We start from the raw sequence: 18,200 nt of genomic DNA, 5'->3' as shown, positions 1-18,200 counted from the left end.
ACTGGCTGAGATGCCATAGTGCTACAGCTTTGCAAATTTTAAAAAGTTTAAAAAATGGTACAGCCAACTTAAGTCTCAGTGAAGGGGATCTAATTGTAAAGAGCTAAAATAATTTGTGCTAAGAATTTCTACGTAGAGTGCATAAATATAATATGCATTATTTAGGACATCTGCATAATGCAACAAAAAGTGAAACTGTAAACACTTAATCTAAATACATTTCTTACTTTAAGAATTTGCTATATCATTACTGCCGAAACCGATTTGGCTCAGTGGATAGAGCGTCGGCCTGCGGACTGAAAGGTCCCAGGTTCGATTCCGGTCAAGGGCATGTACCTGGGTTGCGGGCACATCCCCAGTGGGGGATGTGCAGGAGGCGGCTGGTCGATGTTTCTCTCTCATCGATGTTTCTGACTCTCTATCTCTCTCCCTTCCTCTCTGTAAAAAAATCAATAAAATATATGAAAAAAAAAAGAATTTGCTATATCATTACTTATTAATTAACCCTTCTCTTTCAAGATAGAATTTTGTCATGAACAGCACTTTTGACCTAGAATGAACCTTAAAAACCAATTTATTTCCTTTTATAAACCAATTCCTTTCCTTTTACAAAGGAGGCACTTGAAGCCTGGAGGTGATGGTCAGGGCTGGACCTTACCTGGGTGAATTTCACATCCACCCTCTCACCTCCGACATAAAGGAGTTGGAGCGACAACACAGTGACTCTGTTTTCTGTCAAATCTATCAGAATACTTCCTGAAACAATATACTTCATCCCTGCGAGTGCTAATCTCCAGCAAGATTTGAAGTTTTAGCTGCACTTGTTAAAAAGTATTTAAAGTCTTCTGACTCACGTTAGCCTCTAGGTATACAGCTTTGGGGAGTTAAAACCACTCTGAAATGTTCTGCCTGGGCATGTAGTTTACAACAGGAACTATGAAAGGCAATACCTTACTCATAAGTCATAATCTCATTACTATTGAAATAATTAGATTTATGATAAAATACCAACCCCTCCCCCCTGAAAACAAAACAAAACATATAAAACAAAGTCACAGGCATTACTGGTTTTTACAGGCTGAAGGCTTGGGCTCATTTTTTCCTGGAAAACCAATGACTAACTGAAGTAACTGAAGATTCTTAAAACGTAATGGATCCAGTGTGGGGTAATCTTAATTTTTAAAATGTGCAGGGGTCACCACAAACCCCAACTGGCACCAGCAAAACATGTCAACAACTTGAATGTATTATTTGAAACGTGAAAGGAGCTTGCAGGGACACGGGCTTTAGAAAATGAAACATCCAGCCCGGCCACTGTGGCTCAATGGTTGAGCGGTGACCTATGAACCAGGTGGTCAGCGTTCAGTTTTTGGTCAGGGCACAGGCCCAGGTTGCAGATTCAATCCCCAGGAGGGGGGCGTGCAGGGGGCTTGCAGGAGGCAGTCAGGCAATGATTCTCTCTCTCCCTCTCCCTTCTCTGAAGTCAATCAAAAAATATTTTTTTAAAAAGAAGAAAACATCCATGAAGTGTGTTTCTATTTTTAATTTTTTTGCTTTGATAAATCAATTGCTTCACAAAAATCCCCTTTAAAGACAATAATCCAAGAAAACATATTGTTACAGTATTCACGTTTTAAAGATTGTCAGTTCATAGACCAAACATAATTAAAACAAAGGAAGATTGCTGAGTCATTTCTGTCACTAACTGCCAAAAATGGGCCTGTCACACCTTCTGGGTTTGTCTAAGTTTGAAAAAAAAAGTGCCTCAGCACTCTTCACGCAGGTCAGAGTAGAGTCACCCGAGAGGTGACACAGAACTGATTCCTTTGCACACGGAATAAATGCTGAAGCGTATCTTGCCATCTGGAACCAAAGGTTGAAAGCTGGGTTAGTCCATCAGCTGGAGTTGTTTGGGTGCAGCAAAGCCGGTCCAGCTATCTGCTCCAGCTGACCAGCAGGGACAACATGCTTACCTGGGGTCTCAAAACATTCAAAAGCATCCTTCACAAGGAAAGAATTGAACAACAAAGGATCTGTTTGTTACAGTAAAAATTCAATGGAAAAGGTACTTTCACAGGTTCTCTCCAATGTCTGGAAAATGGGTGTTGATAAGGTGGAAAATGACAAGCATACTGGGCAGTGGTTTTATGACCCAAACAGCCATGTCAGGTGTTAATAAGGGAAGATGTTAGAAAAACCTCAGGCTGTGCCTATCCATGCCAACACTCTCTCTAATTACCTTTGCCCTAGCCCCCTGCAGGCAGTGACAAGAGCTTAGGGCTAAGACCACCACTTCAGCTGCAGAGGCGCACGCCTTGTCACTGGGCACATAAGCTGAATCCAGGCCAATGCGAACCCTGACATGCCGCATCCAAACTGACGCGGTGTGTGCAGCCTCGGCTAACATCTGCTGCCTCAGTGCCATGGTTTCTGGTGGGGAGAGAAACAATGACCTGTAAGGAGCCTACATTCCCTGACTGTTTTTCCTAAACCAACGAGCAGGGTGGCCCAGAGGGACAAAGGGCAGGCGGGGGGAGGCGGGCAGGGCTGGCTTCCACAGATCCTCATTTTGTGAAATCCAGCAAAGTAAGAATGTAAGTAAAGCTAAAATGATCTTTGAAAGTTATGTAGACTTAAAATATTAAAAACTGTTTATAAATAAGAAATGCAAGTTACTTTAAAATGGTATGCTCTCCCCAAAGAGCTGCCAGTCAAGCTTTTCCAAGCTGCTGAAATACTCTAAAAGAATTTTATTATTTCTTTCTGCCTTCTAGGTTATCTAGGAAGTACTTTCCTATGATTAACTTTAATTAATAAATTTTTAAGGAAAAGTCAGTCCCAGAAAAAAATCTGCACTAGCTCAGCATGCCGTTCAACGTAAACCTGGCCCATAACCAGTTCCTGCTGCTGAATCTCAAGAACTAACGACCTTCCCAACATGAGACCCTCCTTTGGAAACACGCTGAACTCTGGGTGTCACAGGTAAGATTCCATACAGACTTCCTCTCTCAAACAAGGCGCCCTGTTTTCTCTCTGAGAAAAAACCCCAATGGCAAGAGACCAAATGAAAACAACCAAAGTAAACAAAAAACCTAGTCTACAATTTTGATGCGTCTTGGCACCAGGAAATGGAAGTCCTAACATTATTCCAAATCTCTGGAAATTCCAGAGGAACACATACAAGGAGAAAACCTCGGCCCAGGACCAAGGGTAACTGTGTGGCCAATAGCAGGAGCGTGCACCGCTTGTCAGCACAGTCCCGGTCACTTCATGGGTATCTGCTATAACTATGACACGAAGCCGAATGTTTGTGATTTACCCTAGCTCTGAGCCAGAGGGACAGGGCATTTTATATTTGTTTATAATAAACATTCTATGTATAACATATGGCTGACTAAAAAATTCTAAAACACACAGCTAACATGGTATAGTCACCATTTAACTGTAGTCAAATTTAAATTAGACTGAAATATGTATGGTAAAAACTAATTACTGGCTACCATTTCATTTAACTAAGTCCTACTTAGCAAATACCTTTAGATATATGTTTAGATTAAGTGGAAAATGAAATCTGAGCATTTACATATAAACTAAAATTTGACTACATATCAAAATTTCATTAAATAATTGTTTCTTTTGTAGTAGTAAATGTAAATTACTACCCTAGCTATCTTGGGGCAGGTTCATTAAATTTGGTCAATTCATAACACTCCAAATTGAAATAGTAAGCATGTATGATTTCTTCTCTAGAAATTTTATCCTCAATATAGTCATAATCCAATTCATAACGAATTTATAAAAATAGCTTTTTATCCAGTAATTCCAGCAAGGTAAAAATAGGAGTTTCTTTTTATATATAGCAAATGAAACAGGCTCACTGACTATGAGAGAACGTAAAGGTGCTGAAGTTGTTGTACATTCACCACAGAGTCACACCAGTCTATGGCCGTGTCTTGTCCACCTCGCACTGGCGGTTTTAAGGTGCAGAAGCTTCTTTCAAACCTGTGGGCTACACAAAGAAGTCAGCCCTCGGGGACCTGCTTTAACCACAGAACGCATTAAAACTGCATAATTTTTTTTTATAAAAGTTCCTTAATCTACTTAGGGGATCATGGGGGTTTGTCATTTGTCACATACTTAGCGTTAAACCTTTAAAGAATTTCCTTGAAGACCCACACGCACGCGCACTCACTTGAAAGAAGTTGCTGCACCGGTACAGACGCCCTTGAGCTTGCTATGAAATACAAAAGTGCACTCTTCTATATCTACATATAAAACAGATCAGAAATAAAACTGTGTAAAATGTTTGCTGTGCAAACCATAAAAAGCCAGGCCCGCCGCCCTGGGTCCTGGCGCCACCCTGGGTCCTAGGCGCCCTGGCCTACTGCAGGGAGTCGCTGTTCTCCAGAACCAGCCCACTGATGTGGGTGGGGGTGAGTGCGGCCCCGCCAGCCCCCGGGCTGTCCACGGACTCGTCCTCACTCTGCTCCGCCATCATGACCTGCTGCACAGCCAGGGTGGCCCCGTCTGAGGACAGAGACTGGAGGCTGTCCACATTCATGCTCACAGGCGTGGTGATCGTCACAACAGCTCCTGTGGCAAATCGGCAGAACGCAGTGGTCACTATTCAAATTAGTGCTCAGTGGAGGAAAACAGTTAGCCAACTGGGTGCTATTTGCTCATGTGACCTCTCATTAAGACCGTGTGTTTCTGGGATGCTCAACAGGGGTTTAAGAAATTCTAGAATTGGCCTCAGGCCTTGCGGAAGGTCTCAGGGGTCGGGATGGAAATAGTGCCTCAAGGAAAACAAGAGAGACCAGTGAAGGCAGGAGAAAGGCCCACACAGGCATAAATGGGGAGACAAAGAAAAGGGGCATAAGGTCAGAGTGAGGAGACCAGTTTGGAAGGGACGCGCTAATCCCTGCCTTTCTTGGAAACGACAGTGATCTCACGTGCTCACCTGTGAAAGTCTCCAGTGTATTAATACCCAGTGTATGAAGTGGTGAAAGCAAGAGGAGACACCACTGGATATGTTACATCTGGGGAAAGAGGCTCGCTCACTCGTGTCTGTGCACAGAATACCTCCGCACAAGCGCAATGGGAGCACGTACAGGAAACTGGAAACAAGGCTGTCTCCTGAGAGGACTAGATGCCAGGATGGAGGGGAGATTTATTTCCACAGGATATTCTTGTTTTTCCCCCCAACAGACAGGTACTGCCTTTTCTTTTGGAGGAGGAGAGGGAGAGAGGGAAAAAATACCTTTCTAATTATTGGATTAAAAGAGAAAATAAGAACTGAAAATAGCAATTATTTGAATATGGATGTAGGATCACTACATACTAAAACACACATGAGGAAGCCAAAGGTTTAAGAGCATACACTGCAACTCAAGAGGAGTTCAATGGAAACCAAATAAGCCTGACTTACAGCCCACTGTGAGGGCCGTCCCAGCCTGGGCCAGCACGGCTGGGAATGTATGCCTTGAGCACGGGGCAGAGGACGGACCGGCATGTGCACGTGAGGAAATGACCTGGGCTGGGGAAAGGACCATCTGAGATTATAGAGCGGTGTCCAGCACTCTCTAGCCAGAGTGGACACGCCCGATGCACGGGAGACTGGGTGGAGCACTCCTAGGTCTTGCATGATTGTAGGGGGTGATCAGCCTGACGCTGAGCACTGCTGGGAATAAGAACCAATACCGAAAGCAAGACCCAAAACTAACAGAGGATGGAATCAAGCAGTGACTGTAACTGTACTCTATGATTCAAAATGTAGGCAGACCCAGGAGGGACAGAACGACTCACACGGCACTTCTAGAGACGAAGGCTACAAGGTCTAACACAAAAAGCACACTGGATGGGATCAGAGGAATTAAACACGCAGAAGAAAGAGACTGGTACAGCTGAGGGGTAGGAGCAGAACAATCCACACGAGACAGAGAAAAGAATCCAAAACTTGAAAGACCATCCGCAACTGTGTGACCTTTAGCCACCTAACAGGGGTGCGGAGATAAAAATATACTTGAAGAAATAATGGCCCAAACTTTCCTACCTTAATAACAGTTATGCTGCTGAGTGAAAAAAAGTAAGACAGAGAATGAAAAGATAACACCATCAATATACATTTAAAAATATACGCATACTAGACAGAAAGATGTGCATTAAGCACGTCAGAGAGGTTGTGACGGGTCAAAGAACTGAGGGGACTAAAAGGGTAAATAAAGAGGGCGAAGTGCCAGGTGGTGGGAAGTGAGTGGGAGGGAAAAGAAAGACGAAAGGACACAGGACACAATGCACTGTGGACGCTGGTCTTGGTGTGGGTCATGTTTCATATGTGCTGTGAGTGTCTTAACACACAGGCCTCAGGGTAATGCTTCCTGAGTTTCAGATGCAGAAACAGACAACTGAACACACCTTGGCTCCTGTTCCCTAAACTCACAGGAAGCGACAGTGCTTACGATTCACCACCCGCCCTGCAGGTATCCCCGTACCTTCTGACATGGCGAGCTCATTGGGTGGTGGCTGTGTGGCTCCGGATGCAATGGAGTCGGGCCAAAACCTCTGAACTGGTCTGTTCTGAGCAGTTTTCTTCTTTGTTTTTGGAGTTTCTGAACAACTAGAATCCAACATCGGCTGAAGAATTCGTCTTCTAGCATTGATGAACCTGAGCATTGAGGTCGACAAAGGAAGGACTGTCATCAAAACACCCTTTTTAAAGACCTTGCAGGAGCAACAAAGTCCTTCCAGTAAATAAGCTGCTTCATAAATCACACAAAGACGATCAGAGTAACTCATATTCCCAATGACAACAGGTATTTAGAATATGGCACACATATTCTCTAAGTGTCCAGAAAAACAGGGCATGCTGTTTTTAAGATAATTCATTTAAATAAAGACCAACACCTCCATGGTAGCCCCTTTAAAAAAATGCTTTTATTGACTTCAGAGAGAGGAAGGAAGAGGGAGAGAGAGAGATTCGGCTGCCTCCTGCACGCCTCCCTACTGGGGATCGAGCCCGCACCTAGGCATGTGCCCTGACAGGGAATCAAACTGTGGCCTCCTGGTTCATAGGTCGACGCTCAATTACTGAGCCATACTGGCTGGGCAAAGGTTACTTAACTTTAAAACCCTAAGATTCAAGAACATGTAAATTTGCCTTTGAACACATTCTAATAACAAAGAGACGGACTCCGCAGAGTGTCAGTCTTCAGTCCCTGTAGCACAAGCAGCACTGGACTAGGAGACCGCCCGACAGCCCTACAGTCCCCCGATGCCAGCAGCACCTTGGATGGAACCCCACTGTTCCTTTCCAGTATCTGCTTCCTTATTCTTATTCAAAGTTGCTACGAGGCATAAATTTAATTTTTGTGAATGTGAAAAAAGAAAAGAAGTCACCAGGAGAAAAAGTAGCTATAAATATTAAAAGGCTTTAGAAAATTTAGACTTTACAAAAGTCATGTTATTAAACTGTTACTCTGTGTCTAACATTCACCTCAATCAATCAATCACTATCATGACTACATCACAATAGGAAGTTTCAACACCAGGCTGCACAAAAACAACAGGATACATACAAGACATTACAAATACCACAGTAACAATATATTTGAAACCTTCAGATTTTTGTTAGCACTCTATACTGAAAAGAATTAACAAGAACAAAAAATAGTATGGTCTACTGTTGCTACCTAGATAACAAATACTGGCTCAAGTGTAGGATAATATAAATATTTAATGCAATGCTAAAGCATGCCTCCTGAATATTTAATTACATAAACTGGGAGATTTTATCATTTACATTGGAACTTCAAGTTTGTTTTAACAGTTAAAATAAGAATATAATCATGTTTACAAGTGGTAGAATTTATGCCATTTTTAAATTTTTTTTAAAAAAATATTTTTATTGATTTCTAAGAGGAAGGGAGAGGGGAAGAGAGATAGAAACATCAAAGATGAGAGAGAATCACTAATTGGCTGTCTCCTGCACGCCCACTACTGGGGATCGAGTTTGCAATCTAGGCAATTGCCCTTGACCAGAATCGATCTGGGACCCTTCAGTCCTCAGGCCATCGCTCTACCCACTGAGCCATACTAGCTAGGGCGCCATTTCTTTTATGCATGTCAATTTTATTAAGTTGAAATCACTTCTTATGTCTGAATAATAAGTAAACAAACATGAGATGAGTGACTGACAAAATCTAAGTGCATCCTAGACCTTAGTGCCACTTAGTAATGTGAACAGCTCTGACCGAAGGGAACACACGTAGTCATGGTCCAGGTGTCCCCAGTCACATGTGACACAAAAACCAGAGCAGAATGTCTCATTAATAATCATCATCCTGGGCATCTCCCCCACCCCAGGCGCTGCTGTGGGGCAGGATCACCACACAGACGGCAGAGGACTGCCTCCCCCAAAGGGACACAACACAACGTTTCAAAAGGTGGGAGAGCTGCAGAGGGGCCATCAGAGGTCAGGATACCTCATCTCGGCTGTCCACCACCTGGAAGCTTAGCCACGAAAACATCACATTTCTGAATGAATTCGGGAGCTTGGGAGTAGTAATGCAACAGAGGAACACATTGCTAATCGGGCAAGCAGGATATAAGCAAAAAGCCCACAATGAGATGTTGAGCATGAAAAACGTAAGTTGGAAGTGTGTGCTGAGCCCTGGTCAGGTGGGTCAGTTGGTTAGAGCATCATCCCAATACACCAAGGTTGAGGGTTTAATCCCCCCATCAGGGCTCGTACCAGAAGCAACCAATGAATGCATAAGTAAGTGGAACAACAAATCGATGTCCATCTCTCTCTCAAATCAATAAATTTAAAAAAAAAAGTGTGTGCTGATTTATTCTTAAGTATCTACCACTAATTCCAGCACTCTGAAAACAGGGTATTGCTAGTTAAAAGAACTCATATTTTCAACCAAATTTTACTAGATATTAGTGTCAGTGTTTCCAAGTGTTCTATGATGTTTACAGGCACAATTTTGGAAAGTGGGTGTGTCTTACCAGTTGTTAACTTGGAGTAGTGTCAAATTTGTCTGAGCAGCAATCTGTTTTTTCTCATCTTCTGTGGGGTAGGGATGCTAAAAATAAAAAGGGGTTGCTATGAACTTCAATTTTTAAAAGGAACTCAGGATTTTCTAGGTAAAATCCAGGCATACAAATAATCACTTATAAACAACTGACAAGTACCAATCAATACTACTTTTCAGTTAAAAATTTGAGTCTCATAGGTTTTTTAGAAACGCCCAAGCAGAATGAAGTGTTTCTCCTGGCTGCCCAGGAATGGCAGCTGGTTGAAGCCCAGGCTGGTTGGACCTGTCAGCCTGAGGCTCAGAGATGACAACAGTAACACTGCCCAGCGCTACCACCTTGGGCGCTGTTCTAAGCACCTGACATACCTATAGCTTTTGTGTCAACTTGACTGAGGTATAATTTATGGGCCATAAACTGCACCCATTTACAGTGGATAAATGGTGGGGTCTGGACCCACAAACCTCTGACACAGCAGGCACAGCAGGTTTCTCTCACCTCCACACATTCTACAGTAACTCACTGGGGCCTCACCATCACCTCTGAGACACTGTTGTCACCTTTACTTGACAGATGAGGAAGCTGAAGCATGGAGAATTTACAACCCCCCCCCACCCCGCCCCCGGCTGGCTATGTGAGGTGGCAGACAAGGAGCCAGGTAGGCTGCTCTCTGCCGTCACTTCAGGTGGCAGGTCTCTACATGGGGACCTTGAGGAGAAACCAACAATGGATGCACTGACATCTTCTAAGGCTTTTCAAGAATGATCTCTGAGAGGTTCACATGTGCTGTTGATAAAGAAACCAAACGGAGTGGGGGCATTTGTTATATTTCTCTTTCTATTATATATGGTTAAAACATTTCACTTTAAAAAAACAGAATCAAAACAGAAGTGAATTTCAAAATTCAGAGAAGTGCCGAAACCGGTTTGGCTCAGTGGATAGAGCGTCAGCCTGCGGACTGAAGGGTCCCAGGTTCGATTCCGGTCAAGGGCATGTACCTGGGTTGCGGGCATATCCCCAGTGGGAGATGTGCAGGAGGCAGCTGATCGATGTTTCTCTCTCATCGATGTTTCTAACTCTCTATCTCTCTCCCTTCCTCTCTGTAAAAAATCAATAAAAAATATATTAAAAAAAAAAATTCAGAGAAGTACCAAAGGAAAACAATTTCTGTCTATGGTGATAAACCATTTATCCAGGACTGATTACTGTCCACAAGTAGAAACCAATAAGATATTTACTCTAAAACCTACATGCACTGAAGTCTCTTATTTCAGACCAAGTGGGACCCCAGAGAGTGAATGGCACCAACAGTCAGGAGGTGGGTTATCCAGTTAGTATAACTAGAGTACACACCCTTGTTTATCATGCTAACTAGCTGCATAATATTGGGTGGTTTTTTCCCCGTTTTTATTTTAAGTGAACACTCAGTCTGTTGGAAAAGTCGCTGTGCTTGTCAGTGACAATAGAGCAGCATCAGGGTGATCTCAGCAGCAGCCTACCTGTTCCCTCCATGCGGCGGCAGCAACTCCATTTGATTCTATGAGCATATGGCCCCGAGTTAGATGTTATGAAAACATAAATATTGCTCTTGCCCTTTAAAAAGCTCATAAAATGAAGAGGGGACAGGAAACAAAAGTGCATAAACCAGCCCAGCTGGTGTGGCTCAGTGGCTGAGCATTGACCTATGAACCAGGAGGTCATAGTTTGATTCCCGGTCAGGGCACATGCTTGGGTTATGGGCTCACTCCCCAGTGGGGAGTGCAGGAGGCAGCAGATCAATGATTCTCTCTCATCATTGATGTTTCTCTCTCTCCCTCTCCCTTCCTCTCTGAAATGAATTTAAAAAAATATTTTAAAAAAGTGTACAAGCCAGGAAACACCAGTAGTAAATGCTGTCCTGGAGTGTTAGGAAAACTATAAGGATAGGACAATATTTCAAAAAAACAAGGGCAAGCAGAGATAGAAAATACTTCATAGGAGGAAAAATGTGGCATTTTAATTGAATATATGAGCAGGGTTATTATTTTAGAAATTTTTAAAGGAAGCTTAACAGGAAAACCAATCACAGTTATATTTATTGGTTATAATAATCACAGTATATATATATATATATTTTAAAATATATTTTATTGATTTTTTGCAGAGAGGAAGGGAGAGGAATAGAGAGTTAGAAACATCGATCAGCTGCCTCCTGCACACTTCCCACTGGGTATGTGCCCGCAACCAAGGTACATGCCCCTGACTGGGATCCTTGAGTCCGCAGGCCGACACTCTATCCATTGAGCCAAACCGGTTAGGGCAAACACAGTATATTTTAACACATTGTTTGCGGGTAGTTTTTATTGCACGCTAACAGGTGGTTCGGGCCATTTTTGCTAATTTTTTGCGCAAATGGCAACGTTCAGTAAAATTACGATAACTTTAGTTTACGTATTTATACGTTACCTGCATTCTACCGCTAGTCTGTAAAAAACGTATTAATACGTGTCCCGTGCTCTACTACACTGGTAGGACGTATAAATACGTAAAACGTGTAAACACGTTTCCCACATACAATGTGTTAGAATGTCTATTCTTTTTCACTTACTACCATCTACCTGAAGCTTCCTAGTGTACACACCCTCGTTTATCATGCTTACTTGCTGCATAATTCTCCATCAAATTGAAATTGGTAGGTTCTAATTTACATACTAACTCATTTCCCTTTAGGATAATGAATATCATTATACCATTTAAAAATATATATATTTTATTGATTTTTTACAGAGAGGAAGGAAGAGGGATAGAGAGTTAGAAACATCGATGAGAGAGAAACATCGATTCAGCCGCCTCCTGCACACCCCACGCTGGGGATGTGCCCGCAACCAAGGTACATGCCCTTGACCGGAATCGAACCTGGGATCCTTTAGTCCACAGACCGACGCTCTATCCATTGAGCCAAACTGGTTAGGGCTCATTATACCATTTTATCTGTAAAAATATTTAATTTTCTTGTGAATTTTTTTAGGACGTATTTCTAGACACGGTCACACTGTTCCTTCCCCTGACACCTGTTGCCATGTCCTGCTGGTGCAATAGCCTATCAGAGAACAGCCACCAGAGAAGGGAGGAAGCTGGGGGCCTAGTGCGCAGGGAGGGGCAGCCTCAGATCCTTCAAGGTTTCCCCTCAGGAAAGGGAGGGCTCTCCCTCTCCTCCCAGGACTGTTCAATGACATCACAGCTATCAGGCCCCTGGCCCTCAGGGATGGAGCCCAGTGCCAGTTAGAGAAAAAGGGGGCACAGAACAGTGACAAGGGCCTAACCCAGGGGGAGATGAGACGACTGAGACCTGGGTGTTGGTCTTGGGGCTCACAATCGGGGTGAGGATGGAGACAGGTGCCAAGAGACCAATGTAAGCCTCAGGCCTGGGACAGGGTGAAGGAAGAGGAAAGGCCTGAGGAGACGCGGGCCTGAAAGACACCTCCACTGACGGCAATAGCACCAGGACAGTGACAAAGATGATGGGAAAGTGAGGAAGTGGCCATCAGCTGAAGACATTTGCAGGTGACAATGACGGCAGTGAAGTGGAGGGGCAGATCCAGGGGCTAGCCCAGCTCTTAGGGACAGCCCGGGACCAGGGCTGCTCAAGGAGCAGGCGGCCACTGCACTCAGAAAGAGCTGACCGTGGATGGAAGTACCTGGCCGGAAAGCTTATTCATGAGGCTGCCGGGCAGGTCTCCTTTCCTTCTGTCCCTCCAGCACCCTTGCTGGCTCTTCCGCTGCCCGAACATGGCTATGGCTCAGCAGGGAGCATCTACTTCCTCTGTCCCCACCTGCTCCTGACAGCTGTCCCGATCAGTCCTGACAGTGGCCACTGCACTGGGAGTCACTGCTGAGAGCTGCTCTGGGTCACAGGCCTTCCCTGAGGTCAGTGGGGTGAGGACTGAGGGCTCAGTCTGGTAGAGTGAGCCTGTCGCATTAAACCCACCGGCAAGTGTGTGCTTCCTAAGACAAGGCATCTTCACAGAGAAGACATGGCCACCACCCCGTGAGGAAACCAGGGGCTCAGACAGAATGGGACGGGTGGGTGCTGCCTGCTGGCCCAACTATATCTCAAGTTCAGCAAGCCATCTGCCGACTGCTGTGTCCATATGCCCAACTTTCCAGCTCTACCTTGGGGTTTCTTAGTGCCTCTTCCTTAAAAATCCAACATAGAAATCATTGCTCTATACTAAGGTTTTGCCCAAATGCATCTTTTCTCTGCCCACTTCTCTAATTAACCTCACTCACCCCAGTCACCCTTTGCGAGTAGCTTCTCTAACATTCAGAAGACTAGTATGAGCTGAATTGATTCTCTTCACCAGTGGTCCCCTCATTTATTTTAAGTTTAAGTGATGTCCTCCATTTTTTGGTAACCCTCTCTTCTGTCCCACACTCAACCCACATGGACAGTTAACAAAATACAGATATTAAAAACCAGGCCTACTAGCATGTACAGGCAACTTTTTTCTAGAAAACAAGCCAGAAAGAAGCCTGGCGGAGGGTGTCGCTCTCCGCGAGGTCGTGTGGTCTTACCCCTATGTGCTGAAAGAGCCAGGACCGCATCACACTGGTGGCGTGCTTTGGCAGAACGCCCCTCTTGTTCTTGGATGAGCCATCGTCTTGATGCAAGATACTCAAATCTTGGTTTAACTGTAACTGAAGCTTTTAAACAATTGAAAGATAACGTTAGAGAGCACAGACAATTATGACACCTCCAAGTATCTCACGACTTCTGATGGAGAAAATACCCAAGGATCTTAGAGATAAGGGACTTAACTTCCAGTAGAGGCACATTCGCTGGAACCCTGTTCGGGCTGATTTTAGGCTTTGGTTCCCTCTGTCTGACAACTATTTACACTAGTGCCTCAGCTATGCAGAGGCCCCTTGTCTGGTGAGGCAGATGGGATGGATGCTGAGAAGGCCCCTGAGCTGTTCACCTGCAGACATGTGAGCCCCGCGTCTCTCATGCAACACCTGTTCTCATCTTGCTTCTTCCAGGAATGGATGTGATAACACCCAAGATTTAAAGCAACCACTGAGAATGGACAGGGGAGCTGAAAGGACCCCTAACTAAAGGAGGCCATGCCAGCTGAACAGAGGGGAAGCAAACAGCAACACACAAAGTGCAACAGAGAGATCACAAAGCGACGGCTGTGGTGACGGCCTCTGCAGGGGCCTCCACAGCCACTGGGAGCAGAACTCCCCCAACCCTGAGGGAAGTATACAGCACTTTCTGTCATTCCATTTCAATAGGAAAGTGTGCACACAACAGTTCTTAGATGAATGTCTCCTGCAAACCTGAGAAAAGACTTGATGTCACCGGCCCTGCCCAGGCCAGGCATGTTTCCCAGGCTCAGCCTCTCTCCCAGCCTGCCTGCAGAGAGGGTGTCACAGTGGTCACTGCAGGGACCAGGGAAGAAAACAGATGCCTGGGACCCTTGAACAACGCGGGTTTGAACTGTACGGGTCCTCCTATACGCCTGCGCATAAGTGCAAACACGGGCTGTTCCAGAGTCCACTGCACGGCTCGCTAGGGCCTCAGCATGGACACACCAGGGGCATCTCTGCTGCTTCTCGTGCTTTAATTCAGAACTTACATGTGAATCTCACTCTACAGACAAACGAGCATCAGCTTCTACAGGTCCGTCCCAGTAGAATGTACTCATAAACATAGTTTAAAGGATTTGGAAATTCACTTTTTCACCATTATATTTGTATTTCCTCTGGATTTACATCATTTGGGATATATTCTTAAAAAGCCAGAACACCAACATCTAAAAAGACATGGAATTTATGACTTGAAGGAGATATGAAGACCACTAATTGTATCTAAAAGTTCTTAAAATTCAAGATGTAACTGAGGGCAGAATTGTTTTTTGGAATGTATTTGTTCGTTAAAGGAGTGAAAGCAAATGGTATTAAGCACCACCTGGATGCTAATGTTCATGTACAAGAAAAAGAATGAAAAATGAACTTTTAAAACTAATTCCAAAGTACCAGGGCCAAAATTTAGCTTGTTTGCCCTATCTGTCCCCATTTATTTATTTATTTATTTATTTTTTTAAATATATTTTATTGATTTTTTACAGAGAGGAAGGGAGAGAGATAGAGAGTCAGAAACATCGATGAGAGAGAAACATCGATCAGCCGCCTCCCGCACATCCACTAGGGATGTGCCCGCAACCAAGGTACATGCCCCCGACCGGAATCGAACCTGGGACCCCCCAGTCCCAGGCCGACGCTCTATCCACTGAGCCAAACCGGCTCCGGCTATCTGTCCCCATTTAATATGTGATGTTCTTCATGAAACCTGACATGTGCTTCAGGGTTGCTTTTCTGTGCCGGTTAAAGCAAAGGCAGGCTCATAAATAGGCTACATGACAAGGGACGGCCCGTGACTCCACTTTGAGGATGCCTTCGGAGGCGCTGGGGACGCCAACCAAGCCCAGAGAGAAGAGCATGTAAAGGCCCATTCACCCTACTGAGCTCCAGCAAAGCCTGGGACTGGACCAAACATGGGATTTTTAAAGCCTAGGAAACTGGCTGAAAGTCTGTTTAAGAAGCAGTAAGGCCCTCAACTTCACCCCATCATCCTTGGCAGATAACTACTCTGTCCCCATCCCCTGCAGGGGGCTCAAGGTTCCTTTCCCAAAGAAACAGACCAGATGCTGCAGATTTGGCACATGAGCATGGCTGGAGGGTGGGAGTGAGGGACAGGGCTAGAAAAGGGGGTGAGGAAAGTCTGCACACAAAATGGGAGACCCCAGTCTCTCTTGCCCCTGACCTATGCAGTGATCAGAGAGCCCTTCTCCAAAGAAACTAAGGAAGAAATGACTGAGGGCTGGCAGAGTGCCTGCCACAGCCCAGCACTTGACAAGCACCAAACAGCTTTCATGTTTACATTGAAAAGGGCAGCCAAGTGTCCCCAAACACTTGAAAGAAAGCCTCCATCACAAAAAGCAGACACCAAAGTGAATAAACTGAGATGCAGAGAAAACAAAAAATATGCCGAAATCAAAGAAAACTTCAACCACCATGAACCAAAAATAGGATGCAGGGTAAAGGAGGTAAAGAAGAATATTAGAAATTAAAACAATGCTGAAGATTTTAAACTTTATAGAGGGGTTTGAAGATAAAAGAAAATCTCTCAGAAGTTGGCAAAAAGTTGGCAATGGGAATACAAATATAAAAATGCAGGAGAACCAAGATGGCGGCATAGGTTAACGCCGGAGTTTGCTGCTTTGAACAACTACTTCAAAAGTGAAACTAAAAGACGGAAAGGGCATCACCCAGAACCACAGGAACGCTGGCTGAGTGGAAGTCCTACAACTAGGAGGAAAGAGAAATGCATACAGACACTCAGAGGAGGCGCAGTGCTGAAGTCAAATTCTGAGGTGCGGAGTGCGAGGAGCGGGCTGGAGGCGGAGGGCGCGGTTGGCGTTTTCAATTGGGAGGGAGTCACAGACTTTGAGCTCCAGATACAGGCGAGTCTCTAGGGACCCAGACTCGAAAGGGAGAAGCGGGACTGTCTGGCTTCGGTCAGAGCGAGTGCAGCTTTCTCTCTGAGCTTTGCAGCGGGTGCTGGGACTCAGAGAGGCAGAGCCCCTGGGGACAGGACTGAGAGCCGCCATAACTGCTCTCTCCGGCCCACCCTGTTGATCCTGTTCGACCCGCCCTGCCCAAGCCCTGCACAGAGGCTTTTGCCGGATAGCCTCAGGCAAAGGCTAGATTAGCACCTCCCTAGAGGACAGAAGTTCTCTCACTGCTGACACAGCTGATTCTCATAGCCACTTGGCCTGGAGGTCAAACCCTCCCTGGTATTAGCTACAACAATCAAGGTTTAACTATAAGACTGCGAACAAAGACCACTAGGGGGTGCACCAAGGAAGCATAACAAAATGCGGAGACAAAGAAACAGGACAAAATTGTCAATGGAAGATATAGAGTTCAGAACCACACTTTTAAGGTCTCTCAAGAACTGTTTAGAAGCCGCCGATAAACTTAATGAGATCTACAAGAAAACTAATGAGACCCTCGATGTTATATTGGGGAACCAACTAGAAATTAAGCATACACGGACTGAAATAACGAATATTATACAGACTCCCGACAGCAGACCAGAGGAGCGCAAGAATCAAGTCAATGATTTGAAATGCGAGGAAGCAAAAAACACCCAACCGGAAAAGCAAAATGAAAAAAGAATCCAAAAATGCGAGGATAGTGTAAGGAGCCTCTGGGACAGCTTCAAGCGTACCAACATCAGAATTATAGGGGTGCCAGAAGATGAGAGAGAGCAAGATATTGAAAACCTATTTGAAGAAATAATGACAGAAAACTTCCCCCACCTGGTGAAAGAAATGGACTTACAGGTCCAAGAAGCGCGGAGAACCCCAAACAAAAGGAATCCAAAGAGGACCACACCAAGACACATCATAATTAAAATGCCAAGAGCAAAAGATAAAGAGAGAATTTTAAAAACAGCAAGAGAAAGTAACTCAGTTACCTACAAGGGAATACCCATACGACTGTCAGCTGATTTCTCAACAGAAACTTTGCAGGCCAGAAGGGAGTGGCAAGAAATATTCAAAGTGATGAATACCAAGAACCTACAACCAAGATTACTTTATCCAGCAAAGCTATCATTCAGAATTGAAGGTCAGATAAAGAGCTTCACAGATAAGGAAAAGCTAAAGGAGTTGATCACCACCAAACCAGGATTATATGAAATGCTGAAAGGTATCCTTTAAGAAGAGGAAAAGGAAGAAAAAGGTAAAGATACAAATTATGAACAACAAATATGCATCTATCAACAAGTGAATCTAGGAATCAAGTGAATAAATAATCTGATGAACAGAATGAACTGTTGATTATAATAGAATCAGGGACATAGAAAGGGAATGGACTGACTATTCTTGAGGGGGAAAGGGGTGTGGGAGATTCGGGAAGAGACTGGACAAAAATCGTGCACCTATGGATGAGGACAGTGGGTGGGGAGTGAGGGCGGAGGGTGGGGAGGGAACTGGGAGGAGGGGAGTTATGGGGGGGAAAAAGAGGAACATATGTAATAATCTGAACAATAAAAATTTAAAAAAAAAAAGCAGACATCAAGAGATGGTTCACCAAAGGACTTGTATGCATGCGTA

At 44.5% G+C, this 18,200-nt stretch overlaps 1 protein-coding gene across 11 annotated transcripts in view; it reads right to left on the bottom strand.

Annotated features, from left to right (window-relative positions):
- Positions 1-1,525: 1,525 nt before the first annotated feature.
- PKNOX1 (PBX/knotted 1 homeobox 1) overlaps positions 1,526-18,200 on the bottom strand; it is a 61,506-nt gene continuing 44,831 nt past the window's right edge. For 8 of the 11 annotated variants that reach the window (XM_059686552.1, XM_059686558.1, XM_059686548.1 and 5 more), the window contains 5 exons: positions 13,591-13,719; positions 9,010-9,086; positions 6,492-6,664; positions 4,386-4,593; positions 1,526-4,265 (listed from right to left, as the gene is read on the bottom strand). In XM_059686552.1, coding sequence (XP_059542535.1) covers positions 4,235-4,265; positions 4,386-4,593; positions 6,492-6,664; positions 9,010-9,086; positions 13,591-13,719 — 618 coding nt within the window. In that variant the 3' untranslated portion in view covers positions 1,526-4,234. Of the gene's footprint in view, positions 4,594-6,491; positions 6,665-9,009; positions 9,087-13,590; positions 13,720-18,200 lie in introns of all 11 variants that reach the window. The other 3 variants (XM_059686553.1, XM_059686554.1, XM_059686555.1) reach the window with 2 other exon arrangements.

Source organism: Myotis daubentonii, chromosome 3 (assembly GCF_963259705.1).
Source record: "Myotis daubentonii chromosome 3, mMyoDau2.1, whole genome shotgun sequence".
Classification (NCBI taxonomy): Eukaryota; Metazoa; Chordata; class Mammalia; order Chiroptera; family Vespertilionidae; genus Myotis; species Myotis daubentonii.
This window is presented reverse-complemented; position numbering and strand designations above follow the sequence as displayed.